The sequence below is a fragment of the Sparassis crispa genome (assembly GCF_003851025.1).
Source record: "Sparassis crispa DNA, contig_000001F, whole genome shotgun sequence".
Taxonomy (NCBI): domain Eukaryota; kingdom Fungi; phylum Basidiomycota; class Agaricomycetes; order Polyporales; family Sparassidaceae; genus Sparassis; species Sparassis crispa.
The window spans coordinates 473549-497240 of NW_020939748.1; the positions used below are offsets into that span (position 1 = coordinate 473549).

Sequence of the window (23692 nt, forward strand, 5' to 3'; positions counted from 1 at the left end):
GGTAGAGGCGTGGGTGAACGAGCGCTTATTCAAGACCGCTCCTCGGCAACTGCCTGCACTCCGCAAAAGGTAATCTTCCTGAGGGTTGGTCTTGCTCATCCGCCACGACCCACAACCTAACTCTTCTCGTCCTCCATGACACCACCGTTAGCATCAATTCCCCCTCAGCCGCGTGCAAAGGCATTGCGTGCATGCTTACTCTGCTCTATCATTCAAACCCCCGCCGACTTCCGCAAACATGGTTGTCCTAATTGTGAGGAAATCATGCAGGTGTGTATGCTACCTTGTCGGGTAGGAGACCGTACTCATTGGGTAACAAACATAGATGAAGGGTTACCCTGACCGCATTCAAGCGTGCACTACTACTCATTTCGACGGTGTTGTCGCGATCATCGAACCCGAGACTAGCTGGGTCGCCCGCTGGCAGCGTGTTTGTGAGTTGTGCGCTCGACAGTGAGATCACGACCATTTCTGATATTTGACTCAGCAAAATATGCGCGTGGTATGTATGCTGCCCGGGTGAAGGGTCGCATTCCTGACGACGTCGAAGCGGAGCTCGAGAGCCGCGGTATCAAGTATCGACCTCGAGACCAGACGGACCTGGACTAGAGGATTGTCGACTCATACCCTGCCTATTTCATTACGCGTGGATGTATTGTGTCTGTTCGAGTCATCCAAAAAGCCTCATCTTGCTTTCGGCTGTATCATCGCACGTTTCTGTCCCCCCGGTACCATGTATTCCTAGATGCAAATAATTCTCACCCAAATCCCTCTGTAGGCCAATGTCAGCTATCTGGATATCATGTGTATCGGCGAAGGCAACACCTCCAGGACATTCTCATCTGGCGGGAGATTGTTAAGATTATCCTGACCTGCAAGTTGCACCTACCGCAAAATGCGACCATGCCAACGATGCAACGCCCTGCAATATCGAATATCGAGGGAATGAGGGCAAATATTGATCTAAATCTTCTATGGCTGCGTCGTGCTGCTCGCAGAATAGAGTGATCGAATTGGCAGAGGGCGTTAAAGTATTTCGTGGCTGCCGCGTTCTTATACGCCTCACATCGATACGTGAGCGCTAACTTGTGATGTGGGAATTGGGATGGAGGCCACGCCTTCTGAAACTGTCTAAGATAAGTCGTGTTCCGTACAGTTACAAGTGCTGAGGGTAATCGCCAACTTCGCTAGTTCATCCAGTGGCATCTGCACTAATGGCGACTCCTTCTCTGAAGACTCGGACGCTCTGTGAGGTGCCGCTTAAGTGGACAGGCCCGAACGAACAACCCCTGGACATTCTTTCCGAGGCCACTCCACGCCGATTCCGCCTCATCGATTGTGTCCAACTCACCCAGAACAAGCTGCTGCGCATCGTCGAGTTTCCTGACTACTGCTCAGTGCGATATGCTGCTATCTCATACGTCTGGCGCGGAAATGCCATTGACCCAACCTACACCAGCCGCGTCACAACGTTTGGAGTCGTCGGAGCAGAGGATGCTGATCCTATCAGTGTTGAAGTCCTCAACCACACCTGTATTACTGCCTTGCACAATCACGCTGACTACCTCTGGCTCGATCGCCTGTGCATCATGCAGACCAGCCGTGATGACAAGGTCTGGCAGATCGAGCACATGTATGAATATTACAAGTCTTGCGGTGTATGCATCGTCCTTCCCGGAGGGCTCCAGCGCATTGTGCGTCTTGATGAGGAAACAGCGTGGATTCATCGTGGATGGACACTGCAGGAAACGCTGGCTCCGGAACATGTGGTAGTCTTATTCGCGTGGAAAGGTGGTCCAGGTTTGTCGTTGCGTGTGGGGCAATATGTTCCAGGACTTTTACACCTATTTTTCTAGGTCACATTGTCAGTCTCAGTGCCGAGGGGGCCATAACAGAGGTCATCCCTTCCCAGTCCGCCATTTCAGCAATAGCAAACATTGTCAACGGTTGTGCTCAAGGCTACGCGATCTTCATTCCGCGTAGGAAGCCTAGGCTTTATAAGATTTTAAGATTTCAGATCAGAATCTTTGGTAAGAATTTACCCAATCTCCTGTCACTTAGCGCAGCCATGGACAAGCTGCGCAAACAGGATTGGTCCAGGGATATGATAGAACATGCCATCTGGAAATGTGCGATGATGCGCACATCATCTCGTCCTGTCGACATGATTTTCAGCATCATGGGCTTATTTGGTGTTGTACTTGACACCCGTACATTCGGGAAGAACGATCGGTTAGGTGCTACTATAGCCCTTACGAAAGAAATACTGCGAAAGGGTGGTAGCGCCAGTTGGTTGGGTGCTTCTATCCATTTGCCGCCACACAGATCTCTCTCGACGTTTCCTGTCTTTCCGCAGACTAGCGTATCTGGAAAGGCGCTGGTGCGCACCGAAGACGGGTTGCAAGAAGCGGCGATGTTCATGAATGCAGAGTGTCCGACCATTTGCATGCCGAATGGAAGTATGGATGATGATGGGTATTTTACATTCTCTGGGGCGTCGGTGCCCGTTGGGCGCAAACAACAACAGCTGCCACTGGAAAGTGTAGTGAGTGTGTAGACCTCAGTGGAGAGACGTCTGCTGACGTCTTTCAGAATCCCTCCCTTCCTCAAGTCACCAATTTAGAGACTGTGGATGGCACGGTCTGGGTAGTCTGCAACTCGAGAGAGTCTGAAACTTCAGCCTCGGACAGTCGCACTTTTGCAGTCGTCCTTGGTCAGTTCGGTCAATACCGCCCTCCGGTGTATGCAACCCAGACTCTCAAACACCATACCAGTTTGAGGCTCATGCTGATAGAGGAGCATGGGCCTGGCAAGTTCCACTTGGTGGACTTTTGCACATCGGAGGGGAGCTCGGACGATCTACCGTGGAAGACCCGACCGTTCAGTGTCGGCGGACCTCTAACCCTTACTCAAGATATGGACCAGATAGTCTTATGCAACAGACTGTCACCAAGCCGAATGAACAGGTGGGTCGGGACAGAGAGGCTGAGAATAGCCGAAGCGGAAGAGGCTCTATCCCAAGCAGCGTTAGAACGCTTACTTGCAGTTGCTTACCTGCAACGCAACAACACGAGTGGTCGGGCAGAGTCTTCGGAAGGTGATGTCGACTCGGACACGGACGACGACGGCAATCTTCGCATGTCAGACGAAGACGATTGAAGGTGCTTGCCTTCAAAATGATACGGATACTCGTGCTTCGCTACTTATACGGTTTTCTGGTCTCCGACATTGTCCAGCTGAAAAGTTTCGTCTCGAAAGGTGGTGAGCGGCGAGCAGAGTACTTACTGTATGCAAAAAATATTTACTGCACGTTCGACCCCTGCTGTTTCGTGAAGCTTGAACTTCGATCGCAGTCCACAGTAAGCCCTTAGTTGTCCACCATGCCGACCTCCAACTGCGTCTTTTCCGGGGTATTCAACAGGAATAATATATGCACACTGTTGCTCTACGTACTTTAAGAGAATATTGCTTGCTCTGCCTTGAGTCTGCCCAAAGAGAGACTACGAGTTGCCGAAGAGAGACAATCTGCGGCCCGAATCAAGACGGCTTATCTTATCTCCTGGAAACTTGATCTCAGCGCTCAGACTTCCTGCCACTCTGCTCCGACTGAGTCTCCGACCAAGTTAACTGGTCTCCCTCCCGACTCTCTAACTATTTCTTGTACTCAGAAGGACTATAGCTATAGGTAGGTAGGCTAGGGGAGGCGTGTATCTGGGGAGCAAGATGAAGGAATCAGTGTCACATCAGGCTCCCAAAGTCATGTGCGTTTCCCAGCTGCTTCATACGCCTTCTCTGACCGTATATCAGCAAAAAACTCCAGTTCAGTCTCCTGAACAACCAGGAGACTGTCAAAATCTCCGAATTTGAGGTTACCCATCGCGATCTATACACTCCTACTGACCGTCTACCAGTCAAGGATGGCGTGCTTGACCGTCGCTTGGTGCGCTAGACCGATCACTCTTCTACGAGCCCGTTTGACATGTAATTTAGGGGACAACAGAGAAGAATGCATTTTGTGAGACCTGCGGACTGTCTTCCGTCGACTGTGTTGGGCACTACGCGTACATCAAGCTCGTCGTGCCGGTTTTCCACATAGGTTACTTCAAACACACTATCAGCATTTTGCAGTGTATCTGTAAAGTAGGCGACCGTGATGCAAACATTTACAATGCTGATGATACTCCATAGACTTGTGCGAGGGTGTTGCTAGAAGAGCCTGACCGACGAGGATATCTGAAGCGGTTCCGTCGACCAAATTTGGAGAACATTCAGCGGCTTGCACTGTGCAAAGCTGTCAATACGCAAGCCCGCAAGACTGTCTACTGCCCTTACTGCTCGGCAACGAATGGTGCGGTGAAAAAAGCAGGTGCGCTGAAGATCATTCATGACAAGTTCCGCGCGAAGAAGACTGCGGACGAGATGGAGCGGTGGAAGAAGACGTTTACTCCCGCGGTCGAAGCGCAGAAGGAGCTTGGTATATACATCAACAAAGCAGTGCATGAAGATTTGAACCCTTTGAAAGTGCTAGACCTCTTTCAGCGGATCTCGGACGAGGTGTGTGTGCCGCCGCCGCTGTGGACGTTCCTCACTGGTCAGTCAGGATTGTGAACTGCTTGGACTGAGGCCAGAGTTTGGTCGGCCGGAAGAGTACATTTGGCAGTATATCTCGGTGCCCCCTGTCTGTATTCGTCCCTCGGTAGCGCAAGATGGCGCATCGAACGAAGACGATCTTACAGTCAAACTCACAGAAATCGTATTCACGAATGCGCTCATCAAGCAAGGTCTCGCGAAAGGTTCGCCGACCGCGCAATTCATGGTCAGTCCGCCCATACTGACCTTCATCATCTCCTATCTCATTATTGCTGTACAGGAACAATGGGAATTTCTGCAGCTCTCTGTCGCGATGTATATTAACTCAGAACTTCCTGGAGTGCCGTCGCAGATGGGCTCGAAACCAATTCGCGGGTTCTGTCAGAGGCTGAAGGGTAAACAGGGACGTTTTCGTGGCAACCTTTCAGGGAAGCGCGTGGACTTCTCTGGACGCACAGTCATCTCACCGGATCCGAACCTACGTATCGACGAGGTCGCTGTGCCCGAGCGTATCGCGAAAATTCTCACGTATCCTGAGCGCGTCACGTCGCACAATATCGAGATACTGAAGAAGGCGGTGCGGAATGGGTGCGACGTCCATCCTGGAGCAAACTACGTTACTGCCGGTAGCAGCGGCTTCAAGAAGTACTTGAAGTTCGGTAACCGGACTGCGATCGCTGATGGGCTTCGGATCGGCGACGTGGTGGAGAGACATATCGTTGATGGAGACATTGTACTCTTCAATCGTCAGCCAAGTCTTCACAAGGTATGCACCATTCAGTTTTTCAAGAGCCAGCAAAGGTGCTCATCAAGGCTTAGCTGTCCATCATGTGTCACAGAGTGCGCGCGATTCTAGAATGACCCCTATTTTGTACTGAGTTATCTTAGGTGAAAGTCCGCCCATGGCGGTCATTCCGTCTCAACGAGTGCGTGTGCGGCCCGTATAATGCAGATTTCGACGGAGACGAGATGAATCTCCGTAAGTACTTCACATGCCGAATGCACTTGCACTAAGTAACCGTATCTACGCCTTAGACGTGCCACAAACGGAGGAAGCGCGGACAGAAGCACTCGAACTAATGAGCGTCAAAAATAACCTCGTAACACCGCGCAATGGTGAACCTGTCATTGCTGCCATCCAGGACTTCATTACTGCTTCGTTCCTGATCTCTCGCAGAGATCGCTTTTTCGACCGCCGAGAGTTCACGCAAATTTGCTCATACTTCGGCGACGCAGATATGCAAATCGACATCCCCCCGCCCACGATCTGGAAACCTGTGCGGCTATGGACGGGCAAGCAGGTTTTCAACGTGCTGATGCGGCCGAACAAAAAGTCGAAGGTGCTCGTGAATGTCGAGTCCAAGTGTAATACTCAGGAGAAGCCTGATCCGAAATACTACCCCCGCATGTCACCCGCATTAGATCTGGCCCCGAACGACGGCTGGCTTGTTATCGTGAACAGTGAGATCATGTGCGGAGTCATGGACAAGGCAACTGTCGGCAGCGGGAAGAAGAAGTCAGTGTTTGGTGTCATTATGAGAGACTACGGTCCCCAGGAGGCCGCGGCTGCGATGAACAGAGTCGCTAAGCTATGTGCTCGCTGGTTAGGTATCGTGTTTCACCAATGATGGCGAGTAACTCTGGCTTACTGGTGCGGCGTAAATCCCAGCAAACTACGGTTTCTCTCTAGGTATCAACGACGTCATTCCTGGGCCCATCCTTTCGGGCAAGAAGGATAGCATGGTTGAGAAAGCTTATGCTGACTGTCAGAATCTTATCGCAAGAGCGAAGAAGGGTCAATTGGAAAATAAGCCAGGGTGCGATCAAGAACAGACGCTGGAAGCTGAGATTTCAGCCGTACTCTCTAATGTCCGTGAAAATGTTGGGAAGATCTGCATGAACGAACTCAGTCGTCATAATGCTCCTCTTATCATGGCTACCTGTGGATCCAAAGGTAGCACAATTACTTGCATATAGCATAGTAACAAGCTCATTTATTTTTCAGGTTCCGTCATCAACGTATCACAGATGGTCGCTTGTGTTGGTCAGCAGATTATTGCTGGACACCGTGTCCCAGATGGTTTCCAGGACCGTTCGTTACCACACTTCCCCAAGAAGTCGCGAGAACCGCCTTCGAAAGGATTCGTAAGGAATAGTTTCTACTCCGGTCTGACACCAACCGAGTTTCTCTTCCATGCCATTTCCGGCCGCGAAGGTCTCGTCGATACGGCCGTGAAGACTGCGGAGACGGGTTACATGCAACGGCGATTGATGAAGGCTCTAGAGGATTTGGTCACCCACTACGACTCCTCGGTGCGGAATGCTGTAGGCGGAGTTGTGCAGTTCCGATATGGCGACGACGGTTTGGATCCTGCATGCTTGGAGGGCGACGCCCAGCCCGTAGAGTTTTTGCGAGCCTGGAGTCATGCCTCAGTGAGCATCTGTCTTCCTCCTATCCCGATTCTACTCGGTTTCTCATTGATGTTCGATTAGTCAATTGGGTCGCGAAGCTCTCGCGGGTTGCTTCCTTTCGAGATCATGGAACTGGTCGATCGTGAGCTGTCGAACCGAAGGTTCACAAGCGAGTGTACCGCAGCGTACATAGCAACAATTCGCGGCTTCGTGATGGAGCATGTCGCTAACAAGCTTGCCGAAGTGCGAAAGAATCATGGGATGTTCGAAGCTCTAGAACGTGAAGCCGAGTGGGACGCAGATACAGATCTATCACTCGGCGCTTCTGGTGAGTGTTTCGCCAAGAGTTGCAATTCTAGGTCATAAACTCTTCGGATGTGATCCAGATGCTGATAAGGCCACCGTGGACAATAAGGCGAAAGTAACTGGAGAGCAGGTGCTAACATTCTTGAATATATGTTGGACGAAGTACGTCAAGGCAAAGATTGAGCCAGGTGCGTAGAGTTTGTGTTGCTCTGCAATTCATGGTAACTCATATTCTGCTGCCCAGGATCTACCGTTGGTGCCGTTGGCGCACAGTCCATAGGCGAACCAGGAACGCAGATGACCTTGAAGACTTTCCACTTTGCTGGTGTCGCTTCCATGAACGTCACTCTTGGTGTCCCTCGTATTAAAGAAATCATCAATGCTGCGAAGGCTATCAGCACGCCGATCATTAGTTGCAAGCTTGTCACGTCTGATAGCGAGGCGTCCGCTCGTATCGTGAAAGGGCGTCTGGAGACGACACGTCTCGGTGACGTGGGTCTACTTTTACATCGCAAAGGACGTTCGAGCCCAACCACTGCGTATGTAGATTTCATCCGTGCTTGAAGAGGCTTGGGCCCCAGAGTACACCTATATTGGCGTTATCGTGGATCTCAAGACTATCCAGGACCTTCAGGTCAATAAATCACTAACATTTCCCTGATCACTGCGCGCTGCTGACGTTTTCTTCAACGTAGCTTGAACTCACTTTGGACGACATCAAGTGGGCGATCGTAGCTGCAAAGAAGCTGAAGATAAAGCAAGAGGTAATTGTTGATCCCGGTCGTGAGCCATGATATTGACCTCACGATGTCACAGTCGATTACAGTTGTTCCTCGTAAACATCGCCTCAGGATTTATGTCGATGGGCAAGATAAGTACTATCGATTGCGTGAGCTAAAAAGAGCGTTACCGGATGTCGTCGTGAAGGTTAGTAACAAAGACCATAATGCTCACTCATGCCTATCACTTTTTCTATGATAGGGCGTACCCACCATTCACCGTGCAATCATCAATATCAAAGAAAAGGATGATGCGCGGGGAAAGAAAGGGGATAAAGAATTGTTAGTCGAAGGCTACGGCCTCCAGAAGGTGATGGTGACGCAGGGTGTGTACAAGACTCTCGATATAGATCGATTGTGAACTGAATTTTTACTCCGTAGGAATTGTTGGCGAACAGACCTCGTCAAACCACGTCATTGAAGTTGCTCAGGTCCTTGGAATTGAGGCAGCAAGACGCACCATCATCAATGAAATTCAGTTTACCATGCAGAGCCACGGTATGAGCATTGATCCGCGACACGTCATGCTCCTCGGGGACGTTATGTCATACAAGGCGAGTACACATACAGCTTCTCCTGAGGTAATATGCTATGTCTGAATCATGATTCCGAATTGTGTTGTGCAGGGTGAAGTCCTTGGTATCACTCGGTTCGGCGTGGCCAAAATGAAAGACAGCGTGCTTATGCTGGCATCATTTGAGAAGACGACTGACCATCTGTTCGATGCGTCTGCATTCGGAAAGACAGATAGCATTGCTGGTGTGTCAGAAAGTATCATCATGGGCAATCCTGCGGCGAATACTGGGACCTCGATGTGAGTGATGGCAGATTGAAATGCACTCGGCAAGCCTTACCATTCTGTTTACAGGCCGGCATTAGTTGTTCCTGCGCCAGCCATCAGCAAACCACGGAAATTACTATTTGAAGGCTCATTATGAAGTTTTGACCACGCTATGATCACGTTGTATCGATTTGGTCTTAACTTATTACTGAAGATGTCACGCTGGTTGTATTGTTTAGATTTTTTTGCAGAAACTATTTCACCGGAGCGAGATTCTATTTCATGCTTGCGCCGTAGTTCAAGTTGCGACTTCCAACAATTTGCTAACCGTGGGCTTCCTGTACCCTGAAAGTGAAAATTAAAATGGTCTGTCTTTCTGTTAAGCTATACGTGTATGCTGGTGGAAGCCACACACGCGTTATTTGTTCGTATTTGAAATACCACAGTAATGCGTCTTAGCAGGTCTTAGCAATGTAGCATGCGTCCTTGAGTCGCAACGGCAATATCAGGTATTTACTGTGAGTTGATTTATCAGTCTACCTGGTTTTATGTGGCACAGGCACTTACTTGTACAGTCAATGAGCAGCTTTCGACGGCAGTACAAAACACGCTCGGTCACACGCAAGGAGACGTTCGCAGCGAGAACCGGGCCCATTAGAATTCTTCCAGAAGACGTGCTGAGGGTCATATTCGTGTTAGGACACCAGTCCGTTGCAGGTATGGCCCTCAGGTCTGGTCTGGGTTTCACGCTTTGTGTAGCGTCGGTATGCCGATTCTGGAGGAAGCTGGCCACTCAAATGTCGCAACTCTGGAGTGTCATTGACGTATGCTCAAGTCACTTGCCTCCTGTCGATTGTCTCGAGATATTCCTTCGGCGGTCAGGCACTCAAATGCTACAAATCTATATCTCTCAGAGTTACATCAGCGCCTGTCCAACAGATGGAGAATTGGAGCACACGATGCTGGCACCGGTGATACGATTGCTTGTCCGCTACATCAAGCGGTGGAGATTTTTCTTGGTGGATTGCGAAGCTCTCAAGTCGTTGCAAGTGGTCATTCCGCTTCTGCGACAGCATGCACCCGCTCTGGAGGAGATGACAGTAGCCGCTTCCAACATCTCATGTCGCTTGCCCCATACTCAAATGGCCTTCTTCCCTTTCACTTTCTCGGCCGTCAACCTTCGATCTTTGTCTCTGTACAATGCTCCCTGTGTCAGCGAGGTCCACAATATCGCTTCCGCATTCCCATCCCTAGAAGAGCTTGTTCTACATGGATGGGCCATGCCCATGGATATGGATTGCAGGAGTTTCATGCAGCAAGTGCAGCCATTGCAGCATCTGCGCAGCATAGAGATCTGGGATCCCGATGATGACCTCGTGGAATCTGTTCCGCTCCCCGCAGACTCTGCATTTCTACATTTCCCCTCTCTCGAGGAACTGCATCTCGAGGGATGGTGATCGACCTTGTATCAAACCTCCTCTCTGTATTCGAAGCACCTCTATTCAAGAGTCTGTCCCTCTCTTGCATGGATGATGATGATGGGCCCAGATTGCCGGTCATCGAACAACCCTCCCTTCGATTCCCGTCACTGAAGACGATCCATATCACGGGTGGTTCGGAGCGTTGGCAGGAACTTCTTCCTGGGATGTATAACATCGTGCATTTCGATGGGAGTCGTCCCCATCTTCATGAGATCGTCAAGGCAGCCATAGCTGGCAGCTACCCTGACCTTATATCTCTCGAGGCCCAATTCTTCACTGCAGTATCAGTGCGATTGTTGCGACGCTTGGTGGAGGCACGTCTGGATGTGAACGTTGACGGTGCAATTCGCCGTCCTGCTTTACTCGAGGAGATACGGATCCGTACATCCGTGGAGATACCCGAGGAAGATGTTACATGGTTCCAAGAGCATCTGAAGGAGTTCTCGTGGAGTTCAAATGTGACTAATGAAGATGACGATGAACTAAAGATGGCCTTCCGTACCTCATAACTAGCAGCATAACGTTCTGTTCCTTCTATTGATGTGGTTATTGGGTAGATCACTTTGCGGAGTAATTGGGCGCCTCAGTCCGGCACGCGATGGGCAAAAATCACGATTGAATGTTGAAGAACCGTGCGTCTCTACTTGCTTATCGATACAGGGTGATTGTCCAGAAGCATAGAAGAAAGATATGTAGACAAGTCAGAAGTAATGCAGTATATCGTTCGTCGCATTATAGAATTCCGGTAAGTAGTCAGAGCAATTCATGCAACACCCGATCATACTCCTGCGGCAGGTGCGAACTGAGCATGTCCCGTGCGAATACGATCTGCCTGAACACCTCCTGCGCTTTGCCTGGATGCACCGAGAAAAGGCGCACCTTCTCGCTCCCGCTGCCAGAGCCGTTCTCCGAGCGGAGACGATGCATAGGGTGCAAATCGCCATCTCGCAACGCCCAGAACACGCGCCCGGGCGGGTAGAGCTGTGTCATATGCATATTCGCCTCAAGTGTTTTGCGCATGGCTAGGAACTGTACAGTCTTAGCGTCAAGGCACCAGCATACACGGCAGAGCGGGAGTGGAACGTACCCACTCCTCGTCGCCATCCTCGCCGTACCCCGCAACCCACTTGAGCGCGCGACGCGTAACGCCTGCGTACCCTTCCTCCCGCTTCTCCTCCCCCTCCTTCAGCCCCTCCTTCCCCTCCTGCACGCACAGCCACATCGCCGCGCGTTTCATGTCCCTGACGCTCCCCAGAGACAACCGTGACACCACGTCGTGTGAGTAGGCGAAGGATGTTATGAGCCCAGCCTCACCCGCAAGCTCTGCAAGGCGTGCGGACGTTAGGCACGGCGGCGCGAAGCAGTATGCGGAGACTGTTCGATGGCGCGGTAGCCCTGATCGTCTATGGGTAAGCCGAGTGTGTGGATTTGCCCACATCTATCGGTCGGAAGGGTGAGATAGACGACAAAGGACGGTGCAGATTGCTCACAAGCGCGAGCAGCGCGGCGACGCCTGCCCCGAGACTGTGTCCGCAGAGAACGAGTGCTTCGGGGATAAAATCGCGGTGAGACACGCAAGTGATATATTGGACAATTGACCCACAGTATCCACGATTGCGCTGCAGAGCATCCCGCACAGCGACGTGCACGGGCTTCCTTCGCCCGCCCATAGCTCGAGCCATCTTGAGCATGCCACCGTGCACCAGATGTTGCGCTTCGGTCTCATTCACCGGGTCGTCTTCTTGTGGAAGCGGGCGTTTTCGCTGTGGCGGTGAAGGGATAGATATGTCCATGGGGAACGAACCAGGTATACTCTCCATCTCCTCATTCGACTGTTTCCGTCCATGCAGGTTGTCATCGGCCGTCCGAGGGCGAGACCGCGATCGTGAGCGGTGTCGCTCGCTCTCGAGCTCAAAGGGCGCCGGTTCGCAGGTCAGGTCTACTGCTAGTTCGTTCAGACTCATCGTTCCCCGGATGACCAGCACAACCTCGCATCGTACGTGGTCCGTAAGCACCCAGAAGCGGGGCATGTGGTTCTCGATACCGACGAGAGCGGTAGCCGGGCGAGGCGTTGGCTGGTGTTGACTAAGATCTGGCTCAGGAGCCGGCGTCGGAGGCTCTGAGTTGGCGTAATGCAGGAAGATCTCGCGGTCGTGTCGTCCCATGAGGACGTCCCACCATGGATATTGTGCGATCGCGTCGTCATTGGAGGGCGACACTGGCGTGGAAGTAGAAGCCTGTGCTTCGGACGCCCCCACCGCCTGCGTGAGCTTGTCCTCTTCTTTGATCTTTTCCTTCTCAACAGAGGAGGACGACCTCGGCAGGAGTGGGGACACGCCGAAGAAGAGCAGGCTTGGTCCGCCGTAGCCTGCGAGCACGATCTTTGAAAGGCGTCGGAGCGTCTGCTTGAGCTCTGAATTTGACAAAAATGGGTGGACACCGGATAAATAGGAGGAGGCCAACGACTGCGAGGTGCTGGGTGTGGCAAGAGGCGGGGAAGATGGAGCTTCTCCGATATCGGCAGTTACGATTTGTCCGCTATTGCTCGGGTAGACTACATCCGTCGTGATGTGCACGCGCGCGTCTCCGTGCCGCGCTGCGTTGGCCTCTCGCTCACGCATCGACTCGTCATTAACAGGGATTTCGGTCATGTTTTTGAACCACTGTCGCTCATGCCACTCATTCGTAACGCCTTGGAGTGTCGCCCAGGCCGCGAGAGCCCCCATTGTTTCCGCAAGACCGAAACGTTCTTCGGGCAGGCCATCGAAATCTGCTGGCTCTGCCCATTCTCTGCGAACGAGACCTACAAAACTAGCCAGAGAGAAGCTCGCCTCGTCGCTCCCGGGAAAAATAGTGTCAAGGACAGACAAGGTAGACTGGGCAGCGACAAGGGAGGTAGAGGTCAGAGACTCGCCAATGAGAATGGGCGCGAGCGCGAGGGTTTCGATAGAAGAAATCGCGGACGATACAGCGCCGCCGAGGAGAGGTCCAGCACCAATACTCCCGCCGAATAGAGCGTGGTCGAGAGCGGTGCCAGTAATGCCCGCAGCTGTGGAGGCTATGCCACGTGTTATAGCGAACTGCGAAGTATTTAAGTGTTACTGTCAATGTTCAGGCCACGAAAAACGGATGGGGCGACGTGAGCTTACACCCAGCTTCGTACCAGCTTTGGCAGCGGAGAACCCGAAGGACGTCGCGGTGGACGCGAGATCTAAGCCAGCGACGGTGTACCGGTTCCAGTTTGAGCTCATTGGTATTTGTTCGTTAGCGATGGCATACAGAGAGCTCCCTCAAAGTCCTCGGTCGCGGTCGTTACAACAATTTCTTCTGGATATTCCGCATTTGTCAGTTCATTGATATGGTGTACCAAGAAAATGACTCCTCACACCCTATAATAAGCGCGATAATTAGGTAGCTCTGCGGCGCTCAGTGAGTATGACGACAGTAGCCAGTAGAGTAAGTAACGGAATATTTGCCTCACGGGGCCGGTGCCCAAAGGAGACGCTCATTAATGCGGGGCAATAGAAAAGACTCAACCTTAACCCTGTGAAACCAAACCTAACCTTAAGTCACAACAAGTGACGCGCTGCATTTGGACACGCGTAGCACTTGCGCGTCCCGTTCTCTGTCGCCGGTCCTGCGCTTCTTCCTATTCTCTCTCCCGCTATGTCAAGAACATCTTACGACCGGTGTGTTTCTGGGCGAAATTTTGACTTGACCTTTGATTCTGATTTATGGAACGTCAGCTATCTTACTGTTTTCTCACCGGAAGGACGGCTCTACCAAGTGGGTGAGTAGCGCCATACATTCATTCACAAGTTTCAAAGTTTGACGATGTTGGGAGATAGAATATGCATTCAAAGCCATCTCTGGCTCTGGACACACTGCCATTGCCATCCGTGGCAAAGACACCGCTGTTGTGATCACACAAAAGAAGATCCCGGTACGCGCTCGTTATACTGCGTGAAATACGTCCTTTTAAACCTCAGTGCGCTTCCATCTATTCGTACCTACCGGTAATAGGATAAGCTCCTCGACGCAGACACTGTCACACATCTCTTCAGTATCACACCAACGATCGGCTGCGTCATGACCGGACTCATAGGTGCGACGCTCTCAGTACGCGTGCGCCCAATCGGGACTCATACCACTGTACACAGCCGACGCCAGGTCACAGATAGCGCGGACTCGTTCCGAGGCTGCCAAATTCCGCTACCAATATGGCTACGAGATCACCCCCGACGCCCTCGCACGGCGGATGGCGAACATCAATCAAGTGTACACGCAGCGCGCGGGTATGCGCCCGCTTGGCATCAGTGCGTCTCGAGCAGCTCTGCGCGACTACCACACGCTCATGTTCACTCACTTCAGCCATGATCCTCATTGGCATTGACCCTGAATTCGGGCCGCAGTGCTTCAGGCTCGACCCTGCGGGGTACTATGTTGGGTTCCACGCGACGGCGGCAGGACAGAAGCAGCAAGAAACGATGAATCACCTTGAGAAGAAGTGGAAGAAGCTTGATTCAGGCCGCGGAGCTGACGACGCCGTTGCCGCGGGCAAGACGCTCAGCAGGGCGGACGTCATCGAGGTGCGCTTGATAACTATGTGCCATGAGTCTCGAGTAGCTCAGTTTGTATGCAGTTGGCCATCGAGGCAATATCGACGGTGCATGCGGCGGACTTCAAGCCCGGTGAGGTCGAGATTGGTATCGTGTCGGAGGGCGAGGAAGAAGACCCGAAGACGAAGGGACAGTGGCGTGTCATGGACGAGGCTGAGATTGAGAGGCACTTACTTGCGTACGCAGAGAAGGATTGATTGTACACTTAATGGACCCATTCGCACTTGCTGTGTACCTTGTCAGAGGGGACTCCTCCACTGGGTCATACCAGGCTCACGCAACTCGGCTCAAAGTAGAAAACAATATTATGATCAATATATATTCAATCTGTACGTTCCACCTTCCACCGCTAATTCAATGACGCACCCCCGCTCTGCAGTAATGCGAATTAGCAGACCTACAACCCAACGAACGGAGTGCCAACGTACCATGATAGCCTCTATTTCTACCTCCTCGATGTGCTGCTCCCATAGTCGCGGCGGTGCCTCCCAGAATTCCTCGTACACCCGCACGTTCTCCACTTTCCTCGCAGGCGCACTCGCAACACTAGCCGCTGGCGCGGTCGCGGACGCTTGATACTTGCGCGCGAAGTCCGAAAATGACTTCTTCAGCTCAGCGGGCGCTGCAGGGTGTGCGCGCGGCGCTTGTTGTGCTGTGAAGCAGCGCAAACACGTGAGTCATACTTGCGAGAGCAAGGTGAAAGGGTCGTACTCCACTTCCGCTTCCCGACGAACTGAATGAGCGGCCTGTGGACTTTACAGAGGCGAAGAGAGGGGTGCATTGCGCTTCTAAATGTTTATGAGTTTATGCAGTTGTGCAGGGTGTTTATGAGCGTACTCAAACTGCCCCGGTTGTGCGAGGCGAACCTGGACGCAGGCCAGAAGTTGCCGGAGACCAGGGCGAGACGGGAATGTAAGTCGCGCAGCACGTCAAAGAATACAGATGAGTGGGAAAGTAAACTTGAAACAGAACGGCAGAGCGTTGCTGTCGAAACCGAAATACTGCAGGTTGAATTCTGCACAGTGCAGTGGATGTGGCTGCTGCTAAGTTAACCACGTTCGGACATGCTTCGGGCGAAGTCCGTCAGTGCGCACGCGCTCACGGTTCTGAGCTCCGCAACACAACAGTCTGACAACAGTACAAAATTCGTATTTTTGTCCAGATACAGCATCGATCCACTACAAGTACGGCGGCGAAGTTCACTCAGAACTCTGTATTCTCGACCAGTGCCCAGGATGACATGAAAGGCCTAGAAACTGTTCCAATTTCACCTCATTACTTCCTTTGGTTGCGAGTCTCCAGCCAGTTCAGGATATCTCCGGTGGAACGCTGTGAACCGTTAGCACGCATCAGAAATCGAAGAGCAACGTGCACACCTGGATCCAAGCCGCCCTGGTAAGAATGTTCTCGAGACTTTGCTTCAATGCCATGTCATACTTCGCAGTGTCCTTATCCTGCGAGACATTGGCGTAACAATCCGTTACGTGACACACCACGAAGCAGCTTATTGCGTACCTTGAAATATTCCACGATATCGTCATGGTCTTGCGTCGATGAGAGTGATTTGAAAGCAAGCTAAGAAGAAGAATCAGTTTGTGGACGGGTTGACTGCACACAAGTGTCCTTACTCCGACAACGATCAGTAGGGAGAAACCCAAGACGAGGGCATTCCTGAGGGACAATTTCAAGGAGCACTTCGAGACGGTACGTCGGTTGCTCCTTTATTTCGCGGGGGGTCGTGCCCTTCATCTGCAACTGGTACTTTGCTCGGAGGTCTACAGCTGCCTGTGTAGGACTATGTAGGCTCGGCTAGCACTCGGCTAACCAGGTCCCTACTACATAGTCCTATGTAGGCCTCATAGCCTTGTGCAGTTTCCAGATGTTACCCGTGAGCTATGTATCTATCAGTTCCAGAAGTGCCTTGCATCGGTTACTTTGCAATTCTTCAACAAAGTACCAACAATCCTCATCGCGTACTTCTATCAGGATGTACCGGAATGTGTCCTCGGCTAGCTGTTGGTCTTGGACAGCCCCCATAGCGCGCATGGCTGGGACACCTGAATGTAGCGGACGGCGGGTTGGAAGCTATCTTTTTGACGAACTCCCACTCTTTGCGTCCACCTTTCCTAATGGCCTGTGCTCACAGTCAGTGGAGCATTCTAAATCCCGGCTTTAAATTAGGACATACGGTCCTGAATGTCTCCAGCACAAGGTCTGCCGGAATGACGGTATCATCGCCGGTAGATTCATAGTGCGCAAACCAGCCTTGCAGCTGTCGCACGACGCTGAGAAAAGAGTAAGTAAAAGAAATAAAAATCTATGCCACGCCGACGCAGGACAGCTACTAACCCCTCGTCATCAGCACCCGAGGTTTGTGTGATTGCCAATGTACGTAGTTCGCGTGTAGTAAATGCCTCGTCTTCGAAATAAGTGTACCCGAGGCGCTCCACAATAGGAGCGAAGAGCTCCTACAAAATCATAATTTGTCGGGATGTACAAGAAGCTTGGTACAAGCGAAGGACTCACTCGACGGAACTCGTTTAAGAGTTTGATCACGTCGGAGTTGACTCAATCTCAATGAAGCTATTGCCGATGCACTGCCAGACCAGGACTGCAAATTCCTGCCTCTAGATGAATGACTGAGTAGACTGTATAGTGGACTTACACTCTTGTTCGTCTCGCAAAGCATCTATGAGGCTCAGTGCGCTGCTGACGCTCGTATCCAGCCTTTGTCAAAACTAATGCATCGCTCACTAGGCCGATTCGGTCGGCAACGGAGAATGGCGATGGAGACTTAGCCGCTTCAGTTCCGATGGCCACCAATCGTTCCGGAGTGTACAACACTCGGACTGTTTAAAACATTAGTAGCGCCGCAGAATAACACTCGCTCTCAACTCACAGAAGCCGACGGTGTTCGCATTCAGTTTGAATAGCTTCTTAGTATCTACGAAAATGGTCTTCTCGCGCGTGTCCAGTATCAGTTCCTTGTCTACGACAGTCTGTCCTTCCTCTGACACACTTAAGATACTGAGAGGAATTGTCCTATGAAGAGTGTTAACGCGATAAGTACAAAATATGAAGACAATTACCAGATGGTCTCGTTGTCCTTTGGCTCTGGAGGGCCGGTTTCCAAGAAGCGACCTTGACGTATATGGACACCATCTAAATTTTCCGTGACCGTCACCACAGGGAAACCTATCTGAGAGGACAGGAGCTAAATAAGCGATTCGCTGCATATCGTGCCCCAGGAATAGTAAACCTTTTTTTGATCCAATTGTCCATCGTCCGAGGAATATCACGGCCTTATGTACGGAACTGTCAGAAGACACAAACCTCAACACCAATATACGTACCAGTTGCAGCTGCAATTCCTTCCCACAGGTCCGCAGTGACAGTGTTGCTGTAAAGATGCTTTAGATAAATCGAAACACCGTTGAGGAAACGTTCTTCTCCAACGTAGTCCGCCAACATGCGCAGAACTTCGTGACGAACAAGGGTCAACAACCTGAATATATCGGCAGGTTCTAGATCCGGTATGGCTTACCCGATGCCCCCTTTGCGTAAGAAAGCTCATCCAATATCTGCACGAACGACCGACGTTAAAGTGGAGAAGACGTTCAGATGCAGGAATAATTTACCTGGACGATTTTGTTGGCATCGGTACATTCAACTTCGACCGGATGAGACGACAATTTCGCATCTAGATCCAGTGCAGAGGCGTATCTACCCGAGACGAATTTGGTCTGGGGGGACCATTCCGGAAAGATTCTATATGAAAAGCGTTGGGGTATGACACGGTCATCATTGTAATTACCTCGATCACTCACTTGTCTGGAAAACAAAATTAGCTACCGTTAGCACTACAAAAATCGGCGTTACTTACCCTGCATGGTTACATCGCCCATCTAACGACAGCATTCAGATAACTGTTGGTAGAGAGGACTGATGACAGCACAAACCAGGGAAGCGAATCCTACGAAAACGTTAGTGCTTCAGCACCCGGACACCGAAGAACTTCAATACAGAAGTGTTCTTCACCTTCGTTCAAATAGAGATTATCCCACCATTTCATGGTGGTGATGTTTCCGAACCTACAACGGCGCATGTCAATCGCGGAATAGCCCGCATATGATGCGTGCTTACCACATATGAGCAACTTCGTGAGCCTGCCTGGATACAATTTGTTGCTTGAGAGCTAGATCGGCCTTCTTCGGATCGAGCAGAAAGACTACAGTACGCGCCGTTATCAGGCCCTATTTTCCAGGAGATCGCTCAACGCCATTTTCCATAGCACCTGTCCATAGCTTGATAGGTAAATTCGCTCAAGGAAAAGCATACCTAATGCAAACGTACCAGAAAAGAAGTCATGGACCTGAGACCGGCCGTCAGCAATGTACGACGACAAAATTGATGACTTACAATAAGAGTATCTAGCTTCGGAAGAGGATATTCGATACCAAACATTTGCTCGTAGATCGGAAGCATTCTCCTTGACACCTCGAGTGCGAATCCCGCACCCTCAATGACCTCAGGACTTGCTGTCAATGCGTACAGTGAGCATCTGAAAGGGCAAACCCTGGATTGAACGTACTGTATACACGCAACGGACGGACTTTACCGCTGAGAGGACTGGTGTAAGAACTTTCCAGATATTCGTATTGACCATTTGCGAACGCAACAAGATACGTGGACATCTATAGCGTGTCAGTTCGATGCTTTGATCTAATGCCAGTGATCACAGACAGGGGGAGTAGTCTCAAAGCGAGTAATCTTCCACTTCTGAGGGATTAAGTCATCAGTCGTTGATTGGGACAACTTCTTGGATAGTCATGCTCCGACGTGCCCTTCCTCTATGGGTAACTTTGAGTCGTATATTGTCTCTAAAGATACTGGCATATTGCTCAGATTGGTGGTGTAGTCGTGTGACACCAGCGTGATCACGAAGGTGGCCTTCAGAGCAGGTTCATCCCAGCAAGGAAACGCCTTCCTTGCGAAGGTTGGTTAACGAGAACATGGATGAGCGAGCGAAACATGCCTTAGCCAAACGAGACCCACCTCAAAATGCGTCAAACTGCTGTATTTTGCCGTTCCTTCAGCTTTACTGATTGAGCGAAAGTACCCGGCAGTGTTACCCGTCAAATCACCAGCGAAGGCGATTCGCAATTGGGCCTTCGATTCCGCGGGCAGATTGCGGGGAAACGTGAAGATCCCACGTTCTGTGGCGACATCTAGCTCTTGGGAAGAAGGGGTTTGTTCCACTTTCCCATTATCCAGGCAAAGAGTCACGTCTTCTAACTGCAGTCCCACTACGTTCAGCACAATGGTCGACGTTTCCCTCTGGACTTCAAAGCTAGTGAACGTATTAAGGGAGTGAGACGATACGTGCGAATGCTTGAACATACTCGATGCGGACCACCCCATCGAACTTAGCCTGTTCGAGATCGGTGCGTATGGTGAGATCGTAGTTAGTGGGTTTAACATCCGTCGGAAGGCGATAGGGATCCATCGTAACGAAAGCCAGTTGAACTGGAGTAGCAAAAGATCAGTACGACAAATGAAAAGGCGCGAGGGATTGGCTGCTATGGCGATGCAGGAAAACGTCTTCCTGCAACAGAGAGTGTATGATGTCAAACAGTTAATGCGATAGACAGCGTTGTGCAAGAGCGGCGGTCATTGAGGTGGTTTATAACGGTGAATCTGTGTATCGAGATCCGACGCAAATCCTTTCTGATACCGACAGATCAGAGCTTTGGTAGCACTCGCGGATGCGTTTCATGCTAACTCGGATCATGCATTTGCGTTCTCTGCAGACAGGCCTCTCTAGACGAAAGCCGATCGGTAAGCAAGAAAAACATAGGCATGACGAATATATACAGCTACCTTGCTCTCTTCGGCCTCGGTTTCGAATCGATCTCCCACTGAGCTTGAGAACTTCGAAGGAGACGGCTGCATAGACACGTGATAGAGCCAGACCGGAAAGGACGGAATGATGTAAGTACGGGATGCAGAACGGTGATCCTTTCATTCTCCACCATTGAGTGCAGAGATGAGGACGCTGTGACTAGTCAGAGGTTCCTCTTCCTCCGAATGAAAGACCTGACCTCAACAGCAACAGCACATTCTCTAGGAGGCTTATCTTGTATGTGGTAGAAGCAATGTCAACAACGCGGCAAATGTGCGACACAATGGTGCACATGCCGCATTAATGGCGTGTAGATGCAAAGTTTCAGGTCCATGCCTTATGGGATATGTATTCACACCGCGATCGATTCGTCCAGCACTCCAAGGATCGAGGTGTATCGTATGAATCATTCGTTCGGCATGCATTAATCAATGTCGCGTATAATACACAGGCAAACACTGAACCGCCGGTGGGTGAATAAACAATACACGTTCAGTCGCTGCGGGACTCACGATAGCGTCAAGCAATCACGTTGAAATAGAGGCACAGTGCTACCATCCAGACCTAATGTAGGTCAGTAGCAAGAGAACCGCAAGGTTTACCTGATCGTCGGAACATCACCAGTCATCTCCTGTTTCATCTGCCGCAGCATCCAGCGGGGGCCAGAACGCCCCCACGTCTCGCGCTTCATCTCTGCCGGCTTCTTCACCGTCCTTTGCTCTTGGTCGCCTTCCCGCAGCTTTAAGGGCACCGACCGCCTTCCAGAACATGGTTTCCGCCTCAGTCGCAGCTGAGTCACCCCTCTCGGACATGAGCGGCGCACATGGTGGGGTGAGCAGCAGAGCAGAATGAGCTTCCACAGACGGCGAACTGGTGGGAGGCTGCTGGATGTAGAAGAGCGTAAAGAGGGCATGCGGTGCATCACAGTCCGAGGGGCGAGTGGTGAGGGAGAGTGTTGCGTCGACATAAGGACGGAGGAGGTGCTCTGCAGTCTGCGTACGCGCCTCAGCATCAAGCAGTGGCAGGGAAATGTACAGAACCCCTGTGGTAAATGTCAGTCAACTAAGGATCAAAAAGAATTTATGCGGACAAGACAATAAATGGCTTACATTTGTCCTTTGGTGTCGACATGCTGCCTTCACCTGTGATGAGCACCTGGGCCGCAACGTTCGCAGAGCCGTCAGGGAGACTTGATGGGGGGAACACCAGAAGAGCTGTATCCACAACGGGATTAGATATCTCCTCCTGAACTTCATCAGGTTCCCCAGTCGGCGCTGCGATGTCTGCACTGGCGGTAAGTTCATTCTCTCCGGAAGGACCGGTAGTAGAGAACGAGATAGGGTAGTCAATGATGGCAATACAGCGAGCAATTGCATAGCTGTTACAAGATGTGATCGTTGCAGGTCCCTCTCGAGACAAGAGCGGCGGGGTAATGTAATCTGGTCCCGAGAGGACAAGATCGGAATGAAGCTGCTCAGCGAGCCCCTCGAGTTCAATGTTACATCTCTTGCCAGAGGACGAAGATGGTTCCGGATCGGATAGCGAAGAAACGGTCGAGATCGGGCGCCCGAGAATGTACGTTGCGCCGTTGACCGCAGCGGTGCGACAAAAGCCCTGTGCTATCTCGCCGATACCACCATAGTGCCCAACGAGGAAGGGCGATGAGCCGTACCTCCCAGCAGAACGGAGATATTGTCGTACACGCTGAAGAGCAGGAAGAGTTGGATCTGCATCGTCCAGTAAACGAGCTGGCTAATACAGCGTACGAGAGACTATACCTGTGTCAGACATGCAGAATGCAAGGGCGAACGCAATTGCACCAGCAGTCTGATTGTCCAACGAGAATTTGTCGTGTAAGAAAGCTATGAACGGCGTCTGTTCGTTACCTTCAAGCTCCGTCTTGCCCTCAAAATCGCCCCCGGCAAACATGAGGAAGCGCATCAAACGCCGTTTGTCAAGAAGTGAAAGCTCCTTGTCCTTGAACACGTCCTCTTTACTTCCGGGAACGGGCTTAACGCGACCAGGAGCATCGAAAATTGCTACTCGTTCAAGCAGCTTGAAACCGCCATACCGCGAGACACCGGAAGTAATCAAGGTGCCAATGAGGGGACCAACAGATGGTATGATAGAGGGCGCAAGAGACAATGAGTACTGCCGCGACTGAGACGGTACTGACGGCGAGCGGATAATCGAAGTAAATTTCGCGAGCTGTGCAGATTGGTATGCATCCTGGAGCCCAGACGCCGTAGAACGGCGATCCGCCCACTCTACAAGTTCGTCAAGAGTGAGAGATGCATCGTCTCCCCCGTAGTAAGGGTTCGCGTCAATGTGTGCGATCGAGTATCCTGCCTTGGACAGCGCTCTGGGGAGTTTCAGAGACAGAAGAAATATTGAGCGAGAAGTACGACGCTCACGCGGCAGCTATCGATTCAGTAAGTCCGGTTCCGATAACAATGGCGTCCACTTCCATGACCTTGGGACGATCTCTGAGTTGTGCGGACTCGCGGATCCGGTGTGACGTTCAAGACTCCGCCCTAGACGAAGGTCCCCGTGAGATACAGATTGCCCTACTTGGCACGACCTCTGTAATATGGTCAATTCACCCTGAAGAGCGGCAGGAGTTATTCCAAGGCAAGCCAGTGATCAGTCTTACCTCTGACTGCAGCCGGATTTACGTCGTTCGGATATGCTCGATCTGTCGAACTTCGCAGAGTCCTACACGTCGACTTTCCACGCAAACTCCCAAAATGAGAGCCTGAGTGCGCGGGAACTGGTCCGCAGCGCCGGCCACGTGATCGACGACTTGTCTGAAAAATTTCTGT

The 23692-nt window shown here is 51.4% G+C and overlaps 10 protein-coding genes across 10 annotated transcripts; 6 read left to right on the forward strand and 4 right to left on the reverse strand.

The window, feature by feature from the left end:
• Window positions 1-264: 264 nt before the first annotated feature.
• On the forward strand, window positions 265-609 carry SCP_0201460 (Transcription elongation factor spt4; the record flags this gene model as incomplete). The annotated part of the gene is made up of 3 exons (XM_027754061.1): window positions 265-270; window positions 326-434; window positions 488-609. 3 exons carry the CDS (start codon window positions 265-267, stop codon window positions 607-609), a joined length of 237 nt encoding a protein of 78 aa, XP_027609862.1.
• Window positions 610-1214: 605 nt separating this feature from the next.
• Window positions 1215-3159, forward strand: SCP_0201470 (hypothetical protein; the record flags this gene model as incomplete). Its single annotated transcript, XM_027754062.1, has 3 exons — window positions 1215-1800; window positions 1857-2545; window positions 2593-3159. The coding sequence occupies 3 exons, from the start codon at window positions 1215-1217 to the stop codon at window positions 3157-3159; spliced, it is 1842 nt and encodes a 613-aa protein (XP_027609863.1).
• Window positions 3160-3723: 564 nt separating this feature from the next.
• SCP_0201480 (DNA-directed RNA polymerase III subunit rpc1) lies at window positions 3724-9025 on the forward strand (the record flags this gene model as incomplete). The annotated part of the gene is made up of 21 exons (XM_027754063.1): window positions 3724-3761; window positions 3808-3940; window positions 3991-4140; window positions 4189-4554; window positions 4601-4816; window positions 4871-5356; window positions 5410-5430; window positions 5479-5569; window positions 5626-6198; window positions 6260-6544; window positions 6596-7023; window positions 7084-7330; window positions 7389-7496; window positions 7553-7800; window positions 7856-7942; window positions 8004-8072; window positions 8125-8235; window positions 8290-8413; window positions 8469-8641; window positions 8714-8901; window positions 8956-9025. The coding sequence occupies 21 exons, from the start codon at window positions 3724-3726 to the stop codon at window positions 9023-9025; spliced, it is 4212 nt and encodes a 1403-aa protein (XP_027609864.1).
• Window positions 9026-9827: 802 nt separating this feature from the next.
• SCP_0201490 (hypothetical protein) lies at window positions 9828-10325 on the forward strand (the record flags this gene model as incomplete). Its single annotated transcript, XM_027754064.1, has 1 exon — window positions 9828-10325. The coding sequence occupies one exon, from the start codon at window positions 9828-9830 to the stop codon at window positions 10323-10325; it is 498 nt and encodes a 165-aa protein (XP_027609865.1).
• Window positions 10326-10393: 68 nt separating this feature from the next.
• SCP_0201500 (hypothetical protein) lies at window positions 10394-10858 on the forward strand (the record flags this gene model as incomplete). The annotated part of the gene is made up of 1 exon (XM_027754065.1): window positions 10394-10858. The coding sequence occupies one exon, from the start codon at window positions 10394-10396 to the stop codon at window positions 10856-10858; it is 465 nt and encodes a 154-aa protein (XP_027609866.1).
• A 244-nt stretch (window positions 10859-11102) lies between these two features.
• SCP_0201510 (alpha/beta-hydrolase) lies at window positions 11103-13600 on the reverse strand (the record flags this gene model as incomplete). Its single annotated transcript, XM_027754066.1, has 5 exons — window positions 11103-11378; window positions 11437-11787; window positions 11840-11895; window positions 11953-13429; window positions 13499-13600. 5 exons carry the CDS (start codon window positions 13598-13600, stop codon window positions 11103-11105), a joined length of 2262 nt encoding a protein of 753 aa, XP_027609867.1.
• A 415-nt stretch (window positions 13601-14015) lies between these two features.
• Window positions 14016-15165, forward strand: SCP_0201520 (Probable proteasome subunit alpha type-1; the record flags this gene model as incomplete). Its single annotated transcript, XM_027754067.1, has 7 exons — window positions 14016-14038; window positions 14096-14139; window positions 14198-14292; window positions 14373-14454; window positions 14510-14665; window positions 14721-14938; window positions 14992-15165. 7 exons carry the CDS (start codon window positions 14016-14018, stop codon window positions 15163-15165), a joined length of 792 nt encoding a protein of 263 aa, XP_027609868.1.
• Window positions 15166-15317: 152 nt separating this feature from the next.
• SCP_0201530 (hypothetical protein) lies at window positions 15318-15749 on the reverse strand (the record flags this gene model as incomplete). The annotated part of the gene is made up of 3 exons (XM_027754068.1): window positions 15318-15341; window positions 15397-15620; window positions 15680-15749. 3 exons carry the CDS (start codon window positions 15747-15749, stop codon window positions 15318-15320), a joined length of 318 nt encoding a protein of 105 aa, XP_027609869.1.
• Window positions 15750-18163: 2414 nt separating this feature from the next.
• SCP_0201540 (Aminopeptidase 1) lies at window positions 18164-20474 on the reverse strand (the record flags this gene model as incomplete). Its single annotated transcript, XM_027754069.1, has 17 exons — window positions 18164-18167; window positions 18228-18270; window positions 18322-18447; window positions 18513-18549; window positions 18607-18736; window positions 18848-18873; window positions 18928-18941; window positions 19007-19059; window positions 19112-19173; window positions 19246-19262; window positions 19322-19340; window positions 19388-19506; window positions 19560-19662; window positions 19712-19747; window positions 19859-19951; window positions 20024-20318; window positions 20371-20474. 17 exons carry the CDS (start codon window positions 20472-20474, stop codon window positions 18164-18166), a joined length of 1281 nt encoding a protein of 426 aa, XP_027609870.1.
• A 1013-nt stretch (window positions 20475-21487) lies between these two features.
• SCP_0201550 (Rab proteins geranylgeranyltransferase component A) lies at window positions 21488-23340 on the reverse strand (the record flags this gene model as incomplete). The annotated part of the gene is made up of 4 exons (XM_027754070.1): window positions 21488-21912; window positions 21980-22597; window positions 22649-23232; window positions 23285-23340. 4 exons carry the CDS (start codon window positions 23338-23340, stop codon window positions 21488-21490), a joined length of 1683 nt encoding a protein of 560 aa, XP_027609871.1.
• Between the last annotated feature and the right edge of the window lie 352 nt (window positions 23341-23692).